General features: G+C 29.8%; 1 protein-coding gene and 1 long non-coding RNA gene across 2 annotated transcripts in view; one reads left to right on the top strand and one right to left on the bottom strand.

The window, feature by feature from the left end:
* Positions 1-11927: 11927 nt before the first annotated feature.
* Positions 11928-27676, bottom strand: LOC123664325. Its single transcript, XR_006744814.1, has 4 exons — positions 27664-27676; positions 12480-12758; positions 12203-12316; positions 11928-11996 (listed from the first exon to the last, which is right to left on the bottom strand). It is a non-coding gene; the product is annotated as an uncharacterized LOC123664325 (long non-coding RNA).
* LOC123664297 (extended synaptotagmin-2-A) overlaps positions 12775-27924 on the top strand; it is a 34607-nt gene continuing 19457 nt past the window's right edge. Inside the window, exons 1-13 of the mRNA XM_045598891.1 lie at positions 12775-12891; positions 13006-13062; positions 13293-13391; positions 17897-18094; positions 18172-18213; positions 18821-18961; positions 19739-19815; positions 21172-21238; positions 22330-22475; positions 22906-23026; positions 23469-23532; positions 23803-23909; positions 25637-25731. Of these exons, the coding sequence (XP_045454847.1) occupies positions 13060-13062; positions 13293-13391; positions 17897-18094; positions 18172-18213; positions 18821-18961; positions 19739-19815; positions 21172-21238; positions 22330-22475; positions 22906-23026; positions 23469-23532; positions 23803-23909; positions 25637-25731 (1160 nt within the window). The 5' untranslated portion in view covers positions 12775-12891; positions 13006-13059. The remainder of the gene's footprint in view (positions 12892-13005; positions 13063-13292; positions 13392-17896; positions 18095-18171; positions 18214-18820; positions 18962-19738; positions 19816-21171; positions 21239-22329; positions 22476-22905; positions 23027-23468; positions 23533-23802; positions 23910-25636; positions 25732-27924) is intronic.

Raw genomic sequence — 27924 nt, forward strand, 5'->3', positions numbered from 1 at the left:
TCTTATTATGGTACCAAACTAGGGATATCTCCTTTCCAACAAAAAGAATTATCAAAATCGGTTCATAAACGATCGATCGAACGACGATACATACAGAATCTGTCGTTAATAATGGATAATCCGGTAAGTGGAGGTAGTCCAGGTGTCAGGCTATTTAATAAAATCATTTTTTATGTCAGTTTTACTAACAGTGTAAAAATGGTGTCCACTTTTAATGTTTTTCAAAAATTTTGTTCCTTTGTCCATTCAATCGGGTGCCATTTCCACGAAATTTTGTATTTTTGTGTAATTTTTGTGGCATCGTACTCCGAGAGACTTGTTTTATTTAATTAGACTTAGAGGCGTTTTTATCACAAAACATTAATAAAATTAACATTTAAAGTATTTTTTCCTTTTTTTTTTCACTACTTGTATTTTTAACCCATGATTGTGAAAAAAAAATGTATGACGCTATAGCTGCCCATTAATTATCTTAAAAACATGTCTGGTATGTGTGGATTCTAAAAAGTTATGATAAAGTGTACCTAAGCAAGCTATATTAGCTCCAGGAGCAAAATAACTAAGTTAAGTCGGGATTTTAATTTTTCAAGTAATGTCGTAATTTTTATGATTTAAGCTAAAATACTTCAAGACATGATTTTATTCCATTAACATTACAATTTAAGCTGCAGTATATCGTGAAAGATACCCAAATGCTCGGCATCCCGACTACCGAGTGTTCATTAGGGTGCACAGTGCATTTTCGGAAGGAAGATTTCCTGGCAGAGGTGTTGGCGGGGTCAGAGAACGACGACCTCAGCGACACAACCCAGCTGAAGTATCGGAATTAGTGGAGAAAGACCCTGGTACATGCATAAGTTCCGTTTCACGTCGTACTGGTATACCTGAAAAATCGGTGCACCGAATTTTAAAACGGTATGAACTCTACCCTTATCATTACCAAAGGGTTCAAACTTTATTGCCAAGAGACTCGGCATTAAGAGTCACATTTTGTCGTAAAATGCTACGAAAAATTAGGGAACCGAATTTCTTCGACAACATTTTATGGAATGACGAATCATCGTGCCGAAAGGATGGTTTTTTAATCTGAAAGGATCTTTTAATATGGGGTGCGTGACCAGCTTCTTCGATTTTGCGAGCCACTTCTTGGATACGCGCTCGCAACTCTTATACTGTATTAACTGATTTGTCTTACACTTTTTCTTTTATACAGCCCGAGTAAAAGAAGTCTAATGGGAATAGGTCTGGCGATCGTGGTGGCCATAACATTGGACCCAAACGTCTTATCCACCGATCGGGGTACTCGTTATTTAAATAAAAAATTTAAATACGTTGCCGTTTAAATAGTTTTAATATTCAGTATGATTCTAATAATTTTCTTTTTATAATTTTTGTTTTTTTTTTTTAATTTGTTTCTTTTAATGCTGAAATTTTAAATTCTGAAAATGTAAATTCTGAATCTAACATAGTTTTTTCAAGTAGGTATATCACGAGGAGCACACATGGAATATCCAATTTACAATGTTAACCCTTTAACCGCCATGTCATAATTCGCGTGAAGTGCCTGTAGCGCCAGTAACCTTTAGGTACAATTTTGCATAGTGTTGTAAAGTATAGTTATCGATAAACAAAGTAATGAAATAAAATAATAATTTAAAAAAAAAAAACAAAAAACCCGCCTGCGTGAAGAACAACTAATAGAAAATGAACTGAAAAAGCTGGAACAAGATAAAAATTTAATATGCACACAAAGTCAGCGAAATAAATAGAAACAATATCAAGCATTTTGTGCTGTACATTTAAAATATATTAATACGGTAGTCCTTCGAAACTTTATGCAACGTCGTAGATAATATGCAGTCGGAGGCATGAAATTGAAGGATAAGTCAAATCATTCTCTCTTTGTGCATGTCTGCAATCGAGTTCATTGTGCTATCCTTCTAAACCTGTATGTCATTTTGTAAACAAGAGCCAAATTAATTTTAAATCTATTATATCTCAGGACTTACATATTAAAAATATAAAGCAGTGGACTAGTTTGCAATTAAGTAATGAAAGTTTAGAATGGTTTATTTGCCAGGAGCATTTTATAGAAAAAACAAATCAATTAATTCATAATCTTTGTTTATTATTCATTAGAAAATCATGTAAAGACAAAAATATACTATTAGAATAATGTGATCGAGACAAAGCATGGATAATAACTTTTAAGATTTTTGTTGAATATTTATATTTATATTGTCAGTACTATAAAACAATGTTTGAAAACATCCATATTGGCAGTTCTTCTTGACATCTAATGTCTTTGCAATGTTTTTTGTTTTCCAAGTTTTTAAATGTGTATATTTTAGCTTAGAAACAAAAAAAAATTCCACTGTGGCTTCACCCACATAGATTACGCGATTTTCGCTATTTCGTTTTCTCCCATAATCCACTGTTCGTTTATCCACATACCATAACATGGCGTACATGGAATTGTAGCATCCCGTGAAAGAATTTTTAAAATCGGTAGTACTTTTTGGAATTATCTACTACAAACATTTAATAATACAAAAATAAGAATTTAGAAGATTAAATACGTTCTTATTATGTTTGTTAATTATTTTGTTTTTTATCTGTATGCCAAGGATCATCATATAACGCTTTTCAGAATTGTTTTTGCTTAGATAATATCTGTAAATATGTTTATGTTATGTTTGTTTGTTATTTACTGTATGTCGGATCGTTACATATGTAATGTTTAAAAATTTTAGATTTTTGTAAATATGTTATGGGTCGAATTCATCGTCTTGTTTGTTATTGATTGATAATTACTGTTTCGCGAGATCATTTCATTTGTATCACTTAAGAGTTGAATTTTTTTTGTGACTATGCTACGATAAGTGTTAAATCTTGTTTTGTTAATATTTTTTTTAATGCTTTTAAATCATCATTTTTGTTATTATTTGACAATTACTATTCGATACTATTGAATTTGTTTTGTTAATATTTTTTTATGCTTTTAAATCATCTTTTTTGTTATTGTTTGACAATTACTATTCGATATTATTTAATTTGTTTTGTTAATATTTTTTTTAATTCTTTTAAATCATCTTTTTTGTTATTATTTGACAATTACTATTCGATATTATTTAATTTTTTTTTTTGCAAATGTTTGTTATGCTTTTAAATCATATTTTTTGTTATTGTTACTTACTGTTTCACGGGTTGCGGGGTCGATTTTCGCCTGAGATTGAATGTACTATGTGTATTTATATATCTATTATTTATGTTTATTTATTTCAAAAAATGTATTTACAGTCAGTTGTTACCTGTAACACAAGCATTAAGTTGCTAAACATAGGAACATATGGACAGTGTATGTATGTTATATTTATATTATATTTATTTGTTTTAATTATTTTGTAAATAAGTTCTATATTATGATTGTAAATCATCTATGTTATAAGGTTTATATTATATTCTATTTATTCATACCTATTTATTTTAATAATTTGTTTTATAAAAAAAAGAAAATAAGTTTATGCTATGCTTGTAAATCATTTATGTTATAAGATTTATATTATATTATATTTATTCATATTTATTTATTTTAATTTGTTTTGTAAATAAGTTAATGTTATGCTTGTAAATCACGTTTTTGTTTGATAACTATTATTTGTAAGATTATTTCATTTGTATCACTTTTTTAGAATTTAATTTATTTGTCATGTTTAATATCATGTTGCTTTTTTTTTATAAAACTAGGTCGGCAAACAAGCTTACGCCTTACGGTAAGCGATTATCGTAACTTAAAGACGCTTGTTACACCAGAAGCATCGCAAGCGTGTTGCCAATACGACCTATCCGCCCCAGGAGTTCTGATCACCTTACTCACCACAGGAACACTACTGCTTGAAAGCAGTATTATTTAGCTATGGTATTCTGTGAGGTCGAGGTACTTCACCAATCGGGCTGCTCCAGATATTGAGCAGTATATTTCCTGTTGAGCCCTATCTCAGTTAAAATTATTGTTATATAATTAATATTTTGCGAGATTATATTTCGTTTCTATCGCTTTTTTAGAACTGAATTTGTTTTGTTAACATGTTTGTTATGTTTTAAATCATTTTGTTTGTTATTGTTTGATAATTAATATTCGTTATTATTTAATTTGTTTTGTAAAAGTGTTTGTTATGTTTTAAATCATGTTGTTTGTTATTGTTTGATAATTACTATTTGATACTATTTAATTTGTTTTGTAAATATGTTTAGGTTAGCGTGGTGGATTAAGCTCCGATCTTTCTCCTACTTGAAGAAAGAGGCCTAGAGTGTGCTCAGAGCTGTGGGATGTATCGCAGTATATTTACGAAAATATAAATATTTATTTTATAAAGGCGATGACATGATAGATAGGTGATGTCTACCGAGACACTTTTGATTAGGGCAAAATAATATGTTTGTAATGTTTAATTGTAACAATTACCTTCATTTTTGTTTAAAATGCAGATTTTTTTTTCTCTGGTTAGTATAGTATATACCTAATCGCGAAATAAGTATTTCGTTTTAATTCCTATTTATGAGATTCATATTCAGCTCAGAAGTTTTAAATATACATATATATTTATAAAAAAGCCTTTTATTTTAAATAAAATTTATAAAATTAAGAACCCTGTACTCAAAGAGTATCGATAGTTTTATCGACTAATTTATCGACCTTCCACACTATTATCGATTTCCGGTAGGATAACAGTAACAATACTATGCTTCATAATTACCAATTTAACGAAAAAAATAGAGCTCAACCACAAAGTTGGTACTTGAAGTATAGCAAAACCTTGAACCCGGAGCTCGACCGTGTCTATGGAGTGACACCTCTTTACTTATATACTCTTTCTTTGCTCAGTGCCATAGATTATACATTTATATACTGGTACTCAGTGCCACCAAAGAGTATATAAGTAAAGAGGTGTCACTCCATAGACACGGTCGAGCTCCGGGTTCAAGGTTTTGCTATACTTCAAGTACCAACTTTGTGGTTGAGCTCTATTTTTTTCGTTAAATTGGTAATAATGAAGCATAGTGTTGTTACTGTTATCCTACCGGAAATCGATAATAGTGTGGAAAAAAGGTCGATAAATTAGTCGATAAACTTATCGATACTTTTTGAGCACAGGGTTCTTAATTTTATAAATTTTATTTAAAATAAAAGGTTTTTTGTATATATATAATGTATATTTAAAACTTCTTGGTATATACTACACTACTACTAAATTTCTTGGTACTACTACACTTAACCAGCGAAAAAATCTACATTTTAGACAAAAATGAAGGTAATTGTTACAATTAAACATTACAAACATATTATTTTGCCCTGATCACTAGTGTCTCGGTAGAGATCACCTATCTATTATGTCATCGGCTTTATAAAATAAATATTACAACAAATTATTTAACCTAATGTTCCTAGTGTAGGCCGAGAGGAAAAAAAGCCGGACAAAACTCTCGGTAGTCTTTTCAAATTTAAAGTTGTTATACAAAAAAGTTACATTATTGAAGGCATGTCGATCACAACAGCTAACAAACAAATTTTATATTTTCGTAAACATACTGCGATACATCCCACAGCTCTCAGCACATTCTAGGCCTCTTTCTTCAAGTAGGAGAAGGATCGGAGCTTAATCCACCATTACAAAACAAATTAAATAGTAATTATCAAACAATAACAAACACTTTTACAAAACAAATTAAATAATAACAACTATTAATTATCAAACAATAACAAACAAAATGATTTAAAACATAAAAAAAACATGTTAACAAAACAAATTCTTAATTATTAAGATATTAATTAATATTTAATTATAACATAGATGATTTACAAACATAACATAAACTTCTTTATAAATCAAATTAAAATAAATAAATATAATATCTTATAACATAGATGATTTACAAGCATAAACTTATTTACAAAACAAATTAAAATAAATAAATATAATATAATATCTTATAACATAGATGATTTACAAGCATAACATAAACTTATATATATATATAATATTATATTTTATATATTATATATATATATATATATATATATATATATATATATATAATATATAAAAGAAATTAAAATCAATAAATATGAATAAATGTAATATAAATCTTATAACATAGATGATTTACAAACATAACATAAACTTCTTTATAAAACAAATTAAAATAAATAAATATAAATAAATAAATATAAATAAATAAATATCTTTTTTTTTCTTTTTCTTTGATATTTATTATTTCTGTTTTTGGTGTACAATAAAGTGTATTATTATTATTATTATTATCTTATAACATACACACAGTCATATATTCCTATGTTAAGCAACTTAATGCTTGTGTTACAGGTAACAACTGACTGTACATTTTTTGAAATAAATAAACAGAAATAATATATATAGATATATAGATATATATATATATAAATATATAAATATTTATATTATATATATATATATAAATATATAAATATTTATATTATATATATATATATAAATATATAAATACACGTAGTACATTCAATCTCAGGCGGGAATCGAACCTGCAACCCGTGGAACTATAAGTAACAATAACAAAAAAGATGATTTAAAAGCATAACAAACATTTACAAAACAAATTAAATAGTTTCTAATAGTAATTGTCAGCCAATAACAAAAAAGATGATTTTAAAGCATAAAAAAAAATATTAACAAAAAAACTTAAATAGTAACAAATAGCAATTATCAAAAATTAACAAACAACATGATTTAACACTTAACGTAGCATAGTCACAAAAAAATCAACTCTTAAAAAGTGGTACAAATGAAATGATCTCGCAAAACAGTAATTATCAATCAATAACAACCAAGACGATGAATTTGACCCATAACATATTCACAAAAATCCAAAATTTTTAAACGTTACATATGTAACAATCCGACATACAGTAAATAACAAACAAACATAACATATAATATATATATACAGATATTATCTAAGTAAAAACAATTCTGAAAAGCGTTATATAATGATCCTAGGCATACAGATAAAAAACATAATGATTTACAAACATAATAAGAACATATTTAGAGTAATCTTCTAAATTCTTATTTTTGTATTATTAAATGTTTGTAGTAGGTAATTCCATAAAGTACTACCGATTTTAAAAATTCTTTCACGGGATGCTACAATTCCATGTACGCCATTTAATGGTATGTGGATAAAAGAACAGCGGATTATGGGAGAAAACGAAATAGCGAAAATCGCGTAATCTATGTGGGCGAAGCCACAGCGGATTTTTTTTTTTTTTGTTTCTAAGCTAAAATATACACATTTAAAAACTTGGAAAACAAAAAACATTGCAAAGACATTAGATGTCAAGAAGAACTGCCAATATGTATGTTTTCTACAAACATTGTTTTATAGTACTGACAATATAAATATATTTATATTTTTTTAATATTTATTCAACAAGAATCTTAAAAATTGTTATCTAAGCTTTGTCTTGATCACATTATTCTAATTGTATATTTTTGTCTTTACATGATTTTCTAATGAATAATAAACAAAGATTATGAATTAATTGATTTGTTTTTTTCTATAAAATGCTCATTACTTAATTGCAAACTAGTCTACTGCTTTATATTTTTAATTTGTAAGTCCTGAGATATAATAGCTTTGAAATGAATTTGGCTCTTGTTGACAAAATGACATAAAGGTTTAGAAGGAAAGCACAATGAGCTCGAATCTTTCCACTATTCTTTAAAACTAATATAATTGTTTAAGTTGTCTACTGGTTTATCAACTTTTAACGAATCTTTACATTTCTGACATTTCGTTCTATCTAATAATTTTGCAGCTAAATAACCACTAACATATACTACTGGCTGCTCCAAAAAGTTACATAAATCATTTTTATATAAAAAGAAATTGTTTTCATTGGGCAAAGACAAAACAGGATAAACTATCTCATCAACAACTTGAATGTCATCATTATTATTTCTATTAGGCATGTCAGTGCGGACCCCGCTAATATCGTTATAAGCTACAAACAATTTATAAGTGTCTTCCTCACAGTTCGCATTTCGACTGCCAAATGCTTTAAGCTTAATTTAGTTTGAGTCAAATGACTCAGCAGGATCTTCTCACGTTCAGTTAATGTAGAATCTGAAATTTAAAAAAAATCCTGTTATTATACATACATTTTTTTGTGTTGAAAGTATACAATATTATGTATAATGTGATCTATTCCTTTAATTTCATAAATTTTTACTTAAATATAATATTATAAAATAAAATATTGCTTTTATTATATTAAGATACATTTATTATTTTTATTTCAATATTAAACAACGCTAATATTGATATATTTTATTAGTGATCGTTACAGTTTAATATGTATTTAATTTTGCTTTAAATAATAACACAAGTATACGACAAAGGAATGCCCATTGCATGATACAATTGGAATCATTGAATGTAATTATTATTTTTTTCCCTTTTTCTTCAATTTACTTGAAATATTATAACAATAAAATATACGTATTTGATTACTAAGGAAAGAGCTATATATAAATAAATTATTTTGTCATTCTATTTTTTAAACTATACTATACTTTAATAGTCATCATTACAGCCTATACAGTCCACTGCTGAACATAGGCCTCCACAAGTTTACGTCAAAAATAACGTGAACTCATGTGTTTTGCCCATAGTCACCACGCTGGGCAGGCGGGTTGGTGACCGCAGTACTGGCTTTGTCGCACCAAAGACGCTGCTGCCCGTCTTCGGCCTGTGTATTTCAAAGCCAGCAGTTGGATGGTTATCCCGCCATCGGTCGGCTTCTTAAGTTCCAAGATGGTTGTGGAACCTTGTTATCCTTTAGTCGCCTCTTACGACACCCACGGGAAGAGAGGGGGTGGCTAAATTCTTTAGTGCCGTAGCCACACAGCACTTTAATAGTATAATATCGAAATATATATATATGTATATGTATATATATATATATATAAATGTATAAAATATAGATAAATGAAACTGTTAAACATTAATGTTTATGCATACTTAACAAAACTAAGCAAACTTTTGATTTATAAAATGTAAATTATTGAAGCAGTATAATTAAAAATTGATTTGACTCATATGCTTGATATTAGTCAAATGTGTACCGGGCTATTCATAGGTATAATGAAATAAATAATTTTCCCATAGAAAGAGTGTGTGCTTCTATTAATAACTGGCCTCAACTTTTAAGTGTATTGCAGCCAATGGAGACCACTTCGGATTAGCTTTATTTTCATAGAATTATATTAATGTATTAAACTAACACACTGTAATAGTAATAAATGTTATGTGCAACAGAATAAATGTTTTTTTTTTTTTCTTTATAACCATATTCAGGGCATATATACATATATATTGGCATTATATATTGGCCTGCAGTGTATATATATATATATATATATATATATATATATATATATATATATATATTATGGATAGATACTAACTACTACTATTTACATAGTCTACCACATAACTACATTAATAACTACCACAACTTAATCCCTTGTAGTTGAAGTTGTAAATTATGATTTGAAAATAATTTCAATAAAAATAATTTAAAAAGGAGTAGGCTACAAAGAACTATACTGAATTACGTTCTTTGCTACATTAAAAGATTGTTGAAAATTATACCTCTATTTCTATTAGGTTTTCCCACAATTCTTTCATAGTTGCGAACAAGAACTTTAACATTTTCTACTGATTCATTCTGGGAAACTGTAATTACATTGATAAAAGTGAACAATAATAAATAAATATCTTTAACACATACACACGGTTGTCTTTTCCTAAGGTAAGCAACTTAACACTTGTTTTATAGACAACAACCAACATGCATATATATATATATATTATATATAAATTATAACATAATTATGTATAGTAATACACCCAGACTCAGGCAGGAATCGAACCTACAACCCCCGGAGCAGAAAATAGAACCAGCACAACTGGAATAACAGGCTACTCATCTAAATGTATAAAATTCAATTTTGAGACAAATAAACATTTAAAAAAAAATTAATACATAAAAATGTTTTAGTTGCTTATAATTATCTATGTAGTACCATATACAGTTAGAGAAATATTTTATATAATAAAGTGAACTTGTGTCATAAAATTAAATGCTAATTAGCTATATGCTTATAGTAGACATGTTACTTGTTAATGTTTTATGTAATCAAAAATGTGAAATTTTCATTTGTTATTCTTACCTAGTGTTTTTTCAAAAGTAAGTCCTTGTGGTGCCTGCGAAGTAGAGGGCAAAGGGAGAAAGCTGTATTCAGCATCTGAAAAATAGTAGTACAATATCTAAATATATCTAGTATCTATTACTTGTTAATTTTTTTTTTTTTTACATTTTCCATTATTTACTCACACTTAAATTATCTGAATTTTATTTTCTACTAGCTTCTACCCGCAACTTTGTCCACGTGGAATAGTTACTTTGGGCTAGCTGGGGAAGGTCTCAGAAGGAAAAAATCCGATTTTGAAACATTCTTCATTGGTGGTCCACTCTTATTGGTCTTTGCGTGATAATATATAGCCTATAGCCCTAGCCTTCCTTGATAAATGGGCTATCAAATACTGAAAAAAAATTCAAATTGGTCCAGTAAGTCCAGAGATTAGCGCATTCAAGAAAACAAACTCTTCAGCTTTATACTAATAGTATAGATTTGATATGAAATTATTTTTATTTTAAAATTAAAGTTAATTATTACTTATCTTGTTATATAGAAGATGAAAATGATTATTTTCCGAAGGTGTTATTCATAATCATTTTATAGAAAAATAAAACTAAAAATCTTATACTGCATTGGATCATTTGTATCATATGTTGTGAATCGTTGCATATATGTGTTAAAAGATATTAAAGATTCTCAGAAAGTGTTTTACATATATCTCTCATTTTATCAGCGATATGTATATCAATCAGCCTTAGATATCTGATATCTAAGGGCCAATATTATCTAGGTAAATGTATAAATAATAAATTAAATATATGTCAGATGATTTTTTAGAACATTGACTAACAATAATCTATTATATGATATTTATTACAACTGAGATTGTACTGCCACTATCAGTAAAAAATATATTTAAAAATTATCTTTTTCTATACAGTACAATTGTGAACATTTGTATGGCTTTTATATAATCTCATCTTTATTTTTTTTTTTTTTAAATTTCCAGTACATACTTAGTAAGACAGAGTTTTTGAAACAACAAGACATTGTTTTCAAGAAAACTTTTTGTCACTTATTAAAAATGTATAAGACTTGCAACAGCAAGTTATTAAAATTATAAGTAAGTTCATTTAATTAACAATAAAAATCTTAATTTTATCCATCATTAAAAATATATTACATAACCAAACATGAACTAACAAGATGCTGTACCTCTTAAAAACACTTGTTACTTCTAACAACATAACATAAATAAATATAATATAATAAAGTAGTTTACTCACTTTTAGATAAAATATTTTCATTCCATTGCACATTCTCTGAATTTGTTATATCTTGAAAACTAGAAAATAAAAAAGAATTTATCATAAACATCAATTAGCATATTATGAACCAGAAATAAGGCTAGACAAATAGCTAAACAAGAACATTGAGAAAAAATAATTGTAATGTAATTTATAATTATCATAAACACATAAAAAAAATTTGCACCTTTCAAGACTTGAGATTTTTCTTTTTCTTCACCATATAAAGGAAAATCTACCAAAAGACTGTCATCCAATGGTTGTGGCAAATTTAATGTTGGAATAGCATTTTTAATTAATCTATTGCCCTTTGTATTAAAATAGTTTTTTTTAAAGTGATATCCACACAAATATTTAATTTCATGCAATTTTTTAACGGGTATGTAAGCAGTCTTCATTCCCAACTGCTTTGACCCAAGAATGACACCTGAGAGTAGAATTTTAATCGTCAATTTAAATTAAAAGTTTAAATTTTACATAGTCTACAACTAGTTTTCTAGTATACATAAGTACCTATGTATAATACTTTAATGTTACTTTATTACTACAGTTAGCTATTTACAAGTAGAATTTATTTAAATATTGTATTGTTCTATTGTTAACACCACAGAGCATAGTAATATTTACACTAACCGATCTGGATCAAGTGGAAACTTCTTCAAAAATACATTGGCTCCAGTCCAGGGGTCCTCTTTAGACCACAAGTAGTACATTTTTGATATCTCACATTACGTTTCACTGTATTTGCTAAAGGAATGAAAACAGAAAAATATAGTATAAGTAATAAAAATATAGGTATAACTATAAAATACTATTATTTTCTGTTGATATAGATAATAAGAACTTATTTTCAAAAGCAAAATTACTTCGTTCGACCAAAAAGACCAATGATTCAGGTTCAAATACAAACCCATAGTAAATCCCTAGAAGCGACGAATAATATTCTCACAATAAAGTATTAGGGCTCAGAAAATATATATGCAGAAAAAACTAAAAATCCAAAATTCCGAGCGTGGTTACTCGGTGGTTGCAATATAATATGGCGGTTAGGAAATAATTGTTCGAGTCAAAATTTGACAATTACGACGTTTCCGACGTTTAAATTTTTTCATTTTGACGTACAATTTTGCCAATTTATATAAAAATTCAAGTTTGGTATACAAAGTATAGCAAAAAAAGTGTCGCCCTACTGAGTGCCACTCAGTGCGTATTTGAAAACACTTCGTGTCATTGATGCTCCATAATATTTAACACTAAATTGTTATTAAGTAAAATATTTAATGCTTGCTATAGTACTTGTAAAAGGAATATAATATTTTTAGGTAAGTGTATTTTCTGCCTTAAATTGAATCTCGCACTTTTTAGTTACCTATTTGATTTGGTTGTTGCTGAATATTGAGTAGCTTACATTAAATTGATGTGATAATTGTTTATAGTTTAGCACTTAGCAGTACACTTGCAACGCATCAAGTGCATAGATAGCACTCAGCATGGTACGTTATTTTTTTATTATTAGCAAAATAGTTTTTTTGTAGATCGATATGAAATCAATTAAACTATTAATAAAAATGACGCATACAAATGAATTAAATACTTTCGTTAAGGAAATATTGAATTTGTAGATAGTGTCGTTCATTTTTCAACACCTATTCATAGTTAACTAATTTTCCTTTTTTTTAATAAGTTAAAATTATTATAATAAAATATTGAAATAAACTTATAGGCAGATGACAAAATGACAACAAATAGCAAATTTGTGTTACCGGTGAGCAGTGATGAAAATGTGAGTGTACTGGCAGTGATTTACAGATTTTTTAAAAAGGTGAGTTTGTAAATTATATGACAACTAGCTGACCCAGCAAACGTTGTTTTGCCATATATATTATGAAAATTTAGGGTTGTATGTATTTTTTGATGCTAAATCATAATAAAATAAAAATTAAATAAATTATCAAAATATATAAAAAAAAAAATTTTGGGGTGAACTAGCCTTAACATTTAGGGGGATGAAAAATAGATGTTGTTTGATTTTCAGACCTACCCAATATGCACACAAAATTTCATGAGAATCGATCAGGCCTTTTCAGTGGAGTTAAACTACAAACACCGCGACACGAGAATTTTATATATTAGATTATTAACATGTTTCACTTAACATCTAAAAAACATTTGTATACATATAATATAAATGAAAATCTAAATTTCTTTATCTAATATATTAGTAAAATTGTGGTTTTTTTAATAACTTAATTACAAACTATCAATATATTTTAATAATACTTCTTCACGTCCAAAATTTTATTATTAATGTATGTATACTATATAAAATGGTGATAATATCATATTTAAATTATACATAATGTAAGTAATTTATCTACTTGCATTAATTTAACAAAAAATGTATCTGAATTTTTATTTATTCCAATGTATACACTGGATAAAAATATATAGATAGATACTCTTTATTGTACACAACAACAATCAACACAATAACATATTACAATATATTATATATATAAACATCTACATATAATTATATTTTCATGATAGTAATTAATTTATTTGGATTGTTTCCAGAAAATTTGTATTAGCTTATAGCTTATATATTAGCGTAGCATTAACTCACTAGCATTAGTAAACTATGAATCATTACAACCTTGAAGTAACTTCTAACTCTTGAGTCACTTTAAAAGTATTCAATCTAAATTTTTTGTTTTGTTCTTTTTTATGCTGTATTCAATTTATTTCTGATCAATTTATCATGCTAGAAATAACACAATAACAGAATAGTTGCCATTTATGTTAACACAAGTAAAATTGTGAATTTGAGTGTTTATATACTGCTATTTATAAAAGTATTCATGGTGTATAATATTGTAATTATTATTTAATTTTTTATCTTTTAACAATTTTGAATAATAAAAAACTAATTTAACGAGACGGAATAATGTTTAATTTTATTTCTCTTATTACAATACTTCAGTATCTTGAAATAAAAAAATTACAGCAGTGTACAAAATATAATTAATTAATTTTATTTTTTTATTTTATTTTATTCTGTTTTCATTATAAAACTTAAGCTTTTTTATTTAAAAATTACTGATTCTCTACTAGTGCAAGCCTTGTTAATACTAGAAATGGTTAGACATTTTAGAGATAGGCAAATAGTCAATATTTTTGTATAGGTGATCGTGGAAAATTATTGTTAAAATGATATGTAGAGAACATATCTTTTACATCATATAGAAATTCCCTCCTTGTTAATATAAAAAAAAAAAAAAATTGTACATAAATTTCTTGCTGTGTGGTTATGGCAGTAAAGAATATAGCCACCCCCCCCTCTCTTACCATGGGTGTCGTAAAAGGCGATTAAGGGATAACACAGTTCTACTCATCATCATCATCATCACCATCATCACCATCATCATCATCATCATCATCATCATCATCATCATCATGATCATGATCATCATCACAACCATCATCATCATCATTATTATTATTATTATTTCGATATAGTACAACACAATTTCGCACCAAAAATGGCACGAACTCATGTGTGTTGCTCATAGTCACCACGCTGGGCAGGCAGGTTAGTGACCGCAGGGCTGGCTTTGTCGCACCTAAGACGCTACTGCCCGTCTTCGGCCTGTGTATTTCAAAGCCAGCAGTTGAATGTTTGTACCGCCATCTGTCAGCTTTTTAAGTTTCAAGGTGGTAGTAACTATGGGCAACACACATGGGTTCGCGCCGTTTTTGGCGAGAACTTGTGGAGGCCTTATGTCCAGCAGTGGACTGCAATAGGCTAAAGTGATGATAATGATGATGATACAAATTCCTTGATAAGATTTTTTTTTAAAGTTATATTTTAAAACTAAAGTAATTTTTAATCATGATTAACTAAATTATGCTCAGAAAGAAATTTCAATAATTATTTAGGCCATTTAACAATATCAGACATAGGTATTTGTCTTCTGTTGCTAACAATGTATGCGCCCATTTTTGTTGAGAACAAATAGAATAGTTAATGAGTTACGATAATAAAAAGTATGACATCATTCGTGCTAAATATACTCCCTATGGACAGGAAGTGACCTCATAACACAAACTTCAATGGTATTATGGAAAACCTTTAAATTAACAAGTTTAAAACTTATAAGGAACTAATTAATATTGTACAAGGAGGTCAAAGTTTAATTACAAAATTCATTCTCTAACGATTTTCTATGATCGATACAGTATTGATTAGGTTTTTTTTAAATATATATTTGAGATAAAAGTGAAATCTACGATAAATAAATAAGCTTAGTAATTAATATCATAAATATTATTTCATATTATGACATATTTATATGTTACGATATATGTATTTTATATTAATCTGAGTATTTATTTATTTATTTAGTTGTACAAAAATCCACAGCTACATTTTATGTTTCTAAAACCAATACAGAGTCCAAACAAAACCCAATTTCGGATTTTACATTATTTAAATTACTCAGTTAAGGTAGACAAAGTTGAGTTGAGGTAGTAAAACACAGTTACAGTAAAAATCAGAAATATATAAAATGTAAAATATCCATGGTCAATAATGTGTGTGTATGTGTAATTTTGTGAGAGTGTATGCCTGTGTATTTGTATGTAAGTGGATGTGGGTATGGATAAAAACTTTTTTTTATTGACCAGAAACTAAATTACATTAGTATGAAATAGAAAGTATTCATTTCCAGTTAGATATGTATGTTAATTAAAATTGTTGTAAGCGTCTACATTTTTTATTTTGAAATTAAATATTAATTTTGAAAAATATCAAGGTTGTTTTGTTACAAGTAAATAAAAACTTTTAAAAATACCTTTTCGTAGTATGCAATTTCTAAACTGCATAATTAAATTTATTTAATTACTCGTTGCTTTGCTTTACATTACGTAATTAATATTGGTTATTTTTTTTAAATCAACATCGAGACACAACATCGTAACATCGACATCGTAACAAAAAAATTAAATCTGCTTACTACCTATTTTACACGATATTACGAAATAAATGAGATAATGAGATAATAATGAGATATAGACGAAAAATAGAACTTTGAATGTAAAAAGCTATTGTTTAGTTGTGTAACTTTTATTAACCCTTAACTTGGCAAAATGCAAAGCGCAACAGAGATCACTGTTTTTTGTGTCCTGCAAGGCACAATGCCGCTTTGGCTTACAATAATGTAGAAGTGGTAATAATATACAAAATAACAATAAAAACATATTTTTTTATTCACAAAATAAGTAATTTGTTGAAAGAAATGACAATACAAAATATAATAACAAAACTTATTAATCTAAACGAAAATTGGCATTAAAAAAATATATTTTATCAAATCAACTTTAAACATAAATAGGTACTCAACTGGTGGTAAAATTCTCTCAAGCTGTGAAAAAACATTTTCTCTAGTATTATGAACTTCGTATAAAAATAAACCCTTTTTAATCGATTTCAAAAAAGGAGGAGGTTACTCAAGTCGACCGTATATATATATTTTTAAATGTACTCGTATGTTCGAGGATAACTTCGTCGTTTATGAACAGATTTTGATAATTCTTTTTTGTTGGAAAGGAGATATCCCAGGTGTAGTGCCTTAATTAGAAAACCAGGATCTGATGATGAATTGCCAGAAAAATCGAGGGAAACCCTCGAAAATCCGCATAACTTTTTACTGGGTTTACCGATTTTGATGATTTTTATTTTAATCGAAAGCCGATGTTTATCATGTGGTCACATTTAAATTTCATCGAGATCTGATTACAACTTTTAGAGTAATCTTTGATAATGCGTATTTACTTAACTATATTTTCGTCTACCTACGTTGTATTGCTTGTCAATGTAATTGAAGTCGGTTTTTCTCCGTTTGCCTGCTAACACAATTATAATTCGTAATGCTCGTGCAAAACACTTAACACAAATTAACACAAATTCAAGAGACTTTCAGCCCGTGTCCATCTCTAGAGTATTAATTTATTATGAAAAAATAACAATCAAGACTGATTAAGCATGTTTAAAGACTGATTAACATATGTTTGAAGATTAATTAATGTGCAGTACTATACTTAATACCGCCAATTCTATGTGCTTGAATTATAGATTTTTTTTTTAATTTCGTTCGTAGACATTTTTAAATCGTTATATTACAAAAATAGTTACATTAGACCTTAATTACAGTTCGTGTAAAACTACCACCTAAAAGAATTGTAGATTTCGCATAGAAGAATCGGCAAGAAACTGCAGTTAATTACTCTTCACTCAATGTAATTTACAATTCACTTGCTTATTTTTAGGTGGCAATAGTAGGCGCAGTGTACTTGGTGGGTTATATGCAATGGAGCGTGGCCTGGCTCATCGGTCCCGTGATATTGTCCTTGATGAGAGATCAGTGGCGCAGGGAAAACGAGTACCGTCGGAATTTGGCTAAAACGGCTGCAATGTCTTCCGAGAAAGACATCGTACTAGCGCGACTCGATGATCTTCCGTCTTGGGTAAGTGGCTATTAAGTGAATTTGAATACACATAAATATGTTTATGTTAATAATTAATAATAACAAAATTATTTTAGGTCTTTTTTCCGGACATCGAAAGGGCAGAGTGGCTTAACAGGGTAAGATATGTTTTTTAACCTACCCTATATGACTAATTTTAAGTTAACTACCAATTAATTATGTTTTCTGTAAAATGAGGAGTTAGTGCATTGGGTACTGTTAACTATCTGTTGCGAAACGGTCACAGACTCAATCCCCGCATAAAACAATAATACGGATCATATAAATATTTTTGATGATCTGGCTGGTTTGTGGTTGTGTTGTATTTGCATCCGAAACCCAATACAGGATTCTCATTTTACTAGGGTCGGCGAGTGTAAATTCTCTCCGCTATTCTGCGAGACCTATTACATAATATTAAATTAGTTACTTGGCGAACTTCATTCCGCCTATTTTTGGATAATCTAATTTCGTGCAGTCGTTCTGAAGTTATGCGCGTATATATATAATATTTCATTTTTATTTATATACTAGCTGACCCCGCAAACGTTGTTTTGCCATATATGTTATTAATTAACCCCCTCCCGCCTTATAACTTAGTGGTCTGAAAAATAGATGTTGGCCGCTTCTCAGACCTATCCGATATGCACATAAAAGTATTGTAACTAACATAGTGACAAGAGAATTTTATATATAAGATATGGATGTAGGTACCTCTTTATACAGATTCTTCTTCAAGTGTGGCCGAATGTGAACCGTTACGCGAGGAGTCTTCTAAAAGAAACCATTGAACCAGCAGTTATCGAGGGTTTGGCAAATTATAAATTGAATGGCTTCAAATTTGAAAGAATGATTCTTGGTACAATTGTAAGTATCTATACATTACATCTGTTATTATGTGCTTTAACCCCCACTAGGGGATAGTATTGGAGTTGTTAATGTTGTTATAAGACAGTTAATTCACACTCTCGTTATTTAGGTATAGTCCATTCAAATTTTCAAACGGTAATAAAATTACTATTCTTCATCGACAGATAAAATATACTTTTTAACTTGTTGTGGATACACTTAGTGTTAATTTTTTTTCTTGTATTAATTCATTTAATAAATCTAGTTAATTACTTTTAGTTCTTTTTGGAGTAATTTTATTGTATTAACAATAATAGTATATGCATAAGCGTGAGGTATAACTTATAATAAATTATTCGGAATATTTTTTATGTATGTATAGCTCTGCATATTACTGAACTGTTTGCATGGTGCGGGATATAATAAGAGAAAAACTTTTATTTTTACTAGAGAATAGAATCTGTAAGACCACATGTTATTAACTTTAACTGTTTACTTAAAGTTAACTGTGTATAGCTTATGATATTTCGAAAGGATTATAGCATAAAAGATTTTTATTTTTATATTTGACGATAGTTTTGGCGTAGTTGTCATTATAACTGACTTTTGCGCTAGCGATCATGGGTTTGATATCCGCTTATGACAAACGTATAGGTTATACGGCCATGTATTGTTGTCTGGATTGGTATTACAGTTTTTTAAATAATTAAAAACACAGATCATGACAGCTTCTTCCCTACGAATGTTGGTTAAGTAAGTTGTTTAAGACGATATGTAAATATTGTTTGTTTTCAGGCGCCGCGCGTCGGAGGCGTCAAAGTATACGATAAGAACCTTTCCAGAGATGAAATCATCATGGACGTTGACCTGTTGTGAGTTTACTCAGTACATAACATAAATATCAGATTAGTCAACTGTTCTATTTCTTTAATTTTGTTCTTGCTGTTGCAGTATAAGCACGTTTTTAATTTCGTTTTTGTTACTTACCCGTTACTTGGCTCCATTTAAGAAAGTGAAAAAATGTATGTAAATAAATATATAAATAATTCAGCTGTTTTCAAATAATACAATTAACAACCAACGGATTATTATTCATATGTAGCACATGATATATTATTTAACACGTTTCTGGTATTTCTCTATTCTTAAATTTTGCGTTATGGTCGTGGTACACTACTAAAATATCGAGAACTCAGTGACCAAGATAAAACATAGTAAATATTCCATCATATTTGTCGATTATAGTTATGCAGACTATGAAAGTTTCGTTTTTCTCGCCCACTGTATTCGCCTACAGTAACAGCGATATAAAATGTGATAATTGCTATTTATTAGCCCATTGGCGCAATTTGCAAATCCTGCTTTGTGCTCGCAGGGTTATCAATTCCGATCCCACTCCCTAGTGGATATTTATTTACGTTTATGTATTTTATTAATATTTAAATTTATTTCAAAAAATACCCAAAATACCCGTTGGCGCAGTTTGCAGTGCTTTCTGTTCCAGAGGTTATGGGTTCGATACCCGCCTCGAGCCTGGGTGTCATATGTGTATTTATTTATATATGTATTATTAAAGTGTTTATTGATCGAAAAAATTATAATGTAGCCATATCAGACGGGTATTACCTATAACACAAGCATTAAGTTGCTTACCTTAGGAAGAGGTGACTGTGTATATATTTTATAGATATTTATTTATTTATATAAATATTATTATATTCTTTATTGCACGTAAAAAGAAACAAGTAAAATCAACTTCTTCTAAATCGTTTAACACTGACTTATACTTGACTACATACACACTTACATGAACATGTACATACATACACACATACACACGCACATACACACGCACGCACGCACGCACGCACGCACGCACGCACACACGCACGCACGCACGCACGCACACACACTCACACACACACACACACACACACACACATACATACATAAAATATATACACACATACGTACATAAAATACATACATACATTGAGAGTATATTCATTATGAGAGGTTCCTGAATTCGGAGAAAAGATGATTCCTTAGCTTGTCCTTAAAAGAAGAAGTGCTTTGAAGTGCTTTCTTGGACCACTTTCGGTAAACGATTCCAAAGCGTCAGCCGGCTGTCACCTGAAACATAGATATTGAGTTACCTTAGGAAATTATGTTCGTATATGTTAAACAATTTTGTTTATATACAAATTTACCAATATTATTATTTTCAGCTATGCCGGTGACTGCGATATTTCTTTCGTCCTTCGACGTATTCGAGGAGGCATTAAAGATCTACAGGTACATAAAATAGAACTGTAAGACGATTAGGTTCAGTAGATAAAACGGTGGTAAAACTGTAAAAGAATGCGTCTATAAAAACTAAAACTAATGTTGTTAAATAATGCTGCTTTCAAGCAGTGTTGTGTTCCTGTGATGAGTAAGGTGAACATAATTCCTGGGGGATTTCGGACAGGGTCGGCGACACGATTGCGATGCTTCTGGTATTGCAGGATTCTATAAGCTACGGTAATCGCTTACCATCAGATGAGCTGTACGCTTGTTTGCCGACCTAGTTGTAAAATAAAATAAACTATTTTTTTATGTTAAACGGTTTTATTACAATAAAAATGATGTAGTTAGGTTATGTACTAAAAGCTAAAAACTAAATTCATTAAGTCCTAGCTACCAGATCGCACCAATCTTCTCATTAATCTGGTGTATTGATCAGACAAATATAAAATCGTTGGGCACGTGAAATTTGTATCATAATGTTTACTCTGCATACGCTTCGCCCAACGATTTCATTTTTATTGTAATAAAACCGTTTAACATTAAAAAATATTTTTTTTTTTTATTTTCAAGATTTTAGTTTCGTTGTTAGTTGATACTCCTCATTATATTAAGTTCATGTAATGCCTCACTATTACATGGATTGTTTCCTGATAATTTGTTACAGTCTAACTCTTCAATACACAATCCTTCCAAAGACTTCACTTGACTCAGAGCTACGTATGCTTGTCCTTCCTCAAACCACTCTAATGCCACACAGTTCTCGGCACGTTTTAACCTTTTACCTTAACTTTGGTGGTGCACCGCTAACGACATATCATTTTTAGGTTTAAAGAACTTTATTTCTCAAGAGCATTACAGTTCACTTATGAGTATTGTACATATAGATACTTTCAGCGTCATCAGGAAGGAAATAAAATTTCAATTACTAAATTTGACCCAAACAAACAAATAAATAAACTGGTTAAGTTAAATAAAACCGTTTAAAAAAAGTTTATACTGACGGCGAGACTTTACATAATTTGGCACTTAATATTCTTCAATAAATAAAAATATTTTTTTTGCTGTAGAATTTTAAATGCTTAATGGTGTTTCTCTAGATTCACGGTATGTTACGTGTAGTGATGAAGCCTCTCATCACCAAGATGCCGCTAGTGGGCGGTCTACAGATTTTCTTCCTGAACAACCCGGCCATCGATTTTAACCTCGTCGGCGCCGTGGACATCCTCGACATGCCTGGCTTTAGGTACCTATTGTTTTTATAACAAACATAAACGTATATATAAACTAGCGAATTGTAGCTTCACGAATTAGTAATTGTGTTTTCAAACCATTCATGAACTCAGTGAAATGTACACACGAAATTCCAACCGGTTTTTTGAAGTAAGGTGACACACACACAGACGAATTATTTATATTTAGATGAACCCACATCTTTAACAAATTATTGAGATTGAATCAAAAAATTTATTAATAAATTTAAATGAAGCGCCAGCAACTTTCAATTGATAATATAATAAAAGATTCAATACCTTGTTGTTTTATATTTATTTTGTCAAGTACTGTCTACATTTGGACAGATGGATAACCCTCTGTATGGCGTTCTCTATATTTTACAATCCTATCACTATATGTTTTTAAGTCGGTTATAAAACAAGAATTCGTTTAATTTACAGTGACGTTTTACGGCGCTGCATCGTCGAACAAATAGCTAAATTGATGGTCCTACCAAATAAACTGCCTATAAAACTAAGCGACGAAATACCAACAGTTGACCTGCGTATGCCCGAACCAGAAGTAAGTTACCATCAATGATGATTCCTGCTTCAGCCTGTATAACGTCTCAATTCTAGACAAAGTCCTCTTTCTCTATTACTACTAATCCACCATTACAGCTTTATAGATGATTTCCTTACAATGAGTAAAAAATATTATCAGGTTTCTTTAATAACAACCGGAGCCGACAGCTTTATATATAAAATTTGTACAAATACAAATATTCTATGCTACATTTTTTTTGCTTTAGAAAAGCCATTAAGTGTGTATAATTATAGGCTTTAACATGTCATTCAGTGATGACATTATGTTATGAAAGTCATAAAAGTCGTGAGACCTGGTAGGTCGTTTTAATAGTTAATAAAATAAAGTAGTTTAGCTGGATTACAAGACTGGTATTACGAGTGAATATCTAAAAACCACTAATGACAATATTCAGTGCATTATTATTTAATTCTGACAGGGCGTCCTTCGAATCCACCTGGTACAAGCTCAGAATCTTATGAAGAAAGACGTTTCCATGTTAGGTGAGTCAAATATTATCACACAATATTCAGCGTCAGCATAATTGATACATTATATTTGCATAATTATTACACATAATTTCATTATTTACCAACGTTTACTAGGATCCAGAATTTCCTTCCAAAGCAGCTGTAATAACATATTTCACCTGAATAATATTAACTAATGTGGCAATGATTTGATCGACTTGAATACTTCCTTTTTTGTTTAGTGCGCAACAAACTCAACATTACAGTCTAAATTTGCAAGGATTTTACCGAATAATTTTGCAGGTAAAGGTAAATCTGACCCGTACGCCGTCATAACTGTAGGCGCTCAGCAGTGGAAGACCAAGCACATCGACAACGACATCAACCCGCGCTGGGAGTTCTGGTGCGAGGTAATACTACTACTATATGTATGAACCATTTTATTGTTGCACGGTTTCGGTCTATGCATTTTATATTATTACGATATTTAATATTTGTAACATTTGTATATATTTTATTTAACTACCCTCGTGTTGATCAGCGGCCACGTCTTGCAAGTGTAACTATCCTTTCTAAAGTCTAGAATGAGTTCGCTTATTTCGTAACGATTCTTTGGTAAGTATGTTTTATCAAAAAATTTTACTCTGATTTTTATAATTTTTACATTTGCCGTTTATCGCTGAATGTTACGGAAATTTGCAAGTTATTTGATCTTTTGACATGTTTACTTATACATATATATTTTTTGTTCACAATGTTATGTTGTTAAAATATCACTCGTCACTAACACTGTAGTTAGCGGACTACTGCAGACTTGCTGTTTTAATTATATTGGAAAGAGCATGTTCTACGACTAAAGGAAAATTTTGTTTTAGTGGCGTAAATATTTTATCATACATTATATTATACTTATATATGCTATAAAATGCTATAAAAATATGATTGAACGTTCATTACATTTAATAATTACTATATTTATATATAGTTAGAAATAAATATAATAAGAATCTCCAACAAAATTTTCCATACAGTTACAATCTTTTTTCGAACAGCTTTATTGAAAACATTCAAAATTCATTTTCGGCTAATAATATTTGTACTTTTCGGTTGACGCTTTACGCGTGAATTTTCTTTGTTCTAAAATTATTTTTCCGAATTCATTTATGCTGTAACAAAATTCGAAATTTCACCTGACATATCTACTAGCTTAGCTCTTTCTCTACCGACGCGACGAATGAGAAATGATTATGTTTTCCTTACTTATGTTTGCGTGGATGCGCGTTTGGCGTACAGGCGCGTATAATGCAATCGATGGGTCAGACATTGGAAGTAGAGGTGTTCGACAAGGATGAAGGCAACGATGACGATAAACTCGGCAGGTGAGTAGTGGAGGTGGTGGACTGATACACACGGCCTTATAATTAGGCTCGGAATACTTGATCATTCGGCAACACTCGACCTTACTATCCTTTCTCTATTATTGTATTGGAAACTGCGAGCTTTGGGTAGCGTTGTCACGGCTGGAATGATGCACTGTTGGTTGCTTCTAATTGTTGCAGTCGATAAGTTGGTAGCGCATAACACAATTGTCCGATCTAAGAAAATATCACTTTTAAACAAGTAGATATATTTTCTTATTTCGCATGCTTGCTGCTTTGTATCGAAGTCTAGTAGACTGCAAAATTGCGTATGATTTTTACTTTATATTAGTTAGTAAATCATTATGGTTATATGCAATTTTTCAGTCTCGAAATTTGCTTTAGCTATTCTCTCGCTTATATAGTTTAGAAATATGTCTATGTTATCTTTCATATTATATACAGGTACCTGCAGCAAAGCAGGAAACATACTGAAAGTTAAAGATATTTATATAAAATAATTGTTAATTTATTTTCATACAATTAGGTAAAAGTTTTCTATTTCAGAATTTATCTAAAAAGGTGATTAATTACTGATGTGATAAATTACTAAAGATACGAGGCAATAACATTAATAATATGTTACTTTAAAGTAAACTAACTCTGCGAGAGGGTTGTTTGTCTGTTTGTCAAAATTTTATTTTATCGTTAACTTGTGCTATCGAGCACGTATTTATGTCTAACCGAGGAGGTGTTAACGTATTTCGATTTTTCCGAAGGCGATAATAAGCTCGAGAAAGAGCCAGGTGCTGCAGTGCGAGCTCTGGGACTGGGACCCGGGGATGGGCATCGAGAACGATGACTATCTCGGCAGGTCCGTCATACCGGCGTTTCATTGCGCTCTTGCTAATTTGTGTTCCCACAATGTCAATAGATTTTGTGTAAACTTTGCTTAATTTGTGTGGTTTGTCGTTCCTTGTAAACGTGCGGCTAATATCGAGGGAGCGCGAAGTAGTCGCGATTAATTATTTTTATTTATACTTATTTTCCCTTATTTTTCTGTTATATATAAATTAATAATTTCAACTGACAGTTTCCGGGGTGGCAAAACTAATAAATAATAATGATTCTAACATTGAATGTGTAGCACTAACTTGTGTGTATAATCTGTGAAATAACTAGTGGTGGGTTGTGACAGTCTGTGGTGCGTCAGAGCGCGACGCGAGTCAACGTACAGCTTTACGACTGGGACCGCGCGGGCCGGGACGAGGACCTGGGCAGGTCGGTCCTGACCGTGCATCCTATATTGCGTACTTTATGAATGAAGTAATGCATCATTACTAGTACGTAGGCCACAACACCGTTTTAGAGGATAATCACGAAGCGTTTTCAGACATTTTTTTGTCATACTAACAAAAATTTACATGGCAATACATTAATTTATAACTTAAAATTTTCAAAGAAATAGATCAATTTATATCTTTTGCTCTAATACCTAAGGAAAAAAATACATAAAAATTGACATAAAATGATTTATAAATTGTTTTATTTCTATGTACAGTAGGTCGGTCGGCGGTCACATTTTATTGGTTTGTATGCGATATAAATTTATAGTCAACACCTAGAGACAACTAACTGCAAGCATCACGTCACATTTCACGTTAAACCAACATTCAAAACTGCATGCGATATATCGACAATTATCACATAAGCGTCAAATCGCATAAAAATATATGAATATAATTATTATAATACAATAAATAAAATCATAATAAAACGTAATTATAAATATCACGTGTCGCATTCACGAAATTCGCTTACAATAGCTCTTCACTTAACGCACGACTGTCACAAGTACTATATATTTATATACTAATCCTTATCTATACTAATATTATAAAGCTGAAGAGTTTGTTTGTTTGCTTCTTTGTTTGAACGCGCTAATCTCAGAAACTACTGGTCCGATTTGAAAATTTCTTTTCATGTTATATACTCCATTTATCGAGAAAGGTTATAGGCTATATATCATCACGCTAAGACCAAAAAGAGCGGAACACGAATGAAGAATCTTTCAAAACTGGGGGATCTTTTTTCCTTTTGATAGCTTCCGCTGCGTGCGCTATGAAAACAGTTAAAGTTTCGCAAAAATTATGTATGAAAGAATTGATCCTCTTTAAAAGTTCTAAAAAAAAGTCCGCGACACCATAATATATCTTTTAAGGTTGGCTCACTATAACCTTTTTTATGCTAACCAAGTTTGTTCTAAAATAATGCATTATTTGCGAAGATGTTTTTATAAACATGATATTAATCCTTATCTAAATTAATTTAAAACAAAATAGCCCTTTAACATAACTCGATTTCAATGAGTATCTCAGGAGATATCGCAATTTTAAAATAACATGGCAGCAAAATATTGATCAAGTATTGCGCGCGCCTCTGTTCAACGCGGACGAAGTTGCGCGCAGAAGTTAGTATTAAATAAGACTAACGAAGCCGCTTTAGTACTATCTGTAAGAAAATTTAAAAACCAGGCTTGATCCGCCTTGTTTCGGTATCATAAAGCTCTCAATAAAATAATTAATAATTTCTGGAGTTTTGAGAAGATTAAAATCAACAAAAACAAAATCTAACTCTCTATGTATACCATTAATTGGTATCAGAGTCCATACTCCTACGCCATATACAACAACATTTTAGGTCTTAATTAATCAAATACCAATTCAGCCGCACTGGTTCTCATGATCTTAAAGTGAAACGGACATGATCGTGCCTCTATCATCGCTCAATAATTTGGCAAATTTACCTGGCAAATAATTAAGTTAACACTAGGAATGATATGGATATAAAACTTGGTATTTGAATATGAATACAGATAAAGCATGAATAATATTGTATCGATTTCGGATACGGTTAAGGATATTTTTTTTTGTTTCGTATATTTTAGTTAGTTAGTACTGTTACAGAGCTCGATAACATCACTAATTAATAATTACTAGTCCTTTCAAATTCTCGAATTTTGAAACGTATTCTTTGCTTTCGTGTTAAATAATAATATTTAATTTGC

The sequence above is a fragment of the Melitaea cinxia genome, chromosome 2 (genome assembly GCF_905220565.1).
Source record: "Melitaea cinxia chromosome 2, ilMelCinx1.1, whole genome shotgun sequence".
Lineage (NCBI taxonomy): Eukaryota > Metazoa > Arthropoda > Insecta > Lepidoptera > Nymphalidae > Melitaea > Melitaea cinxia.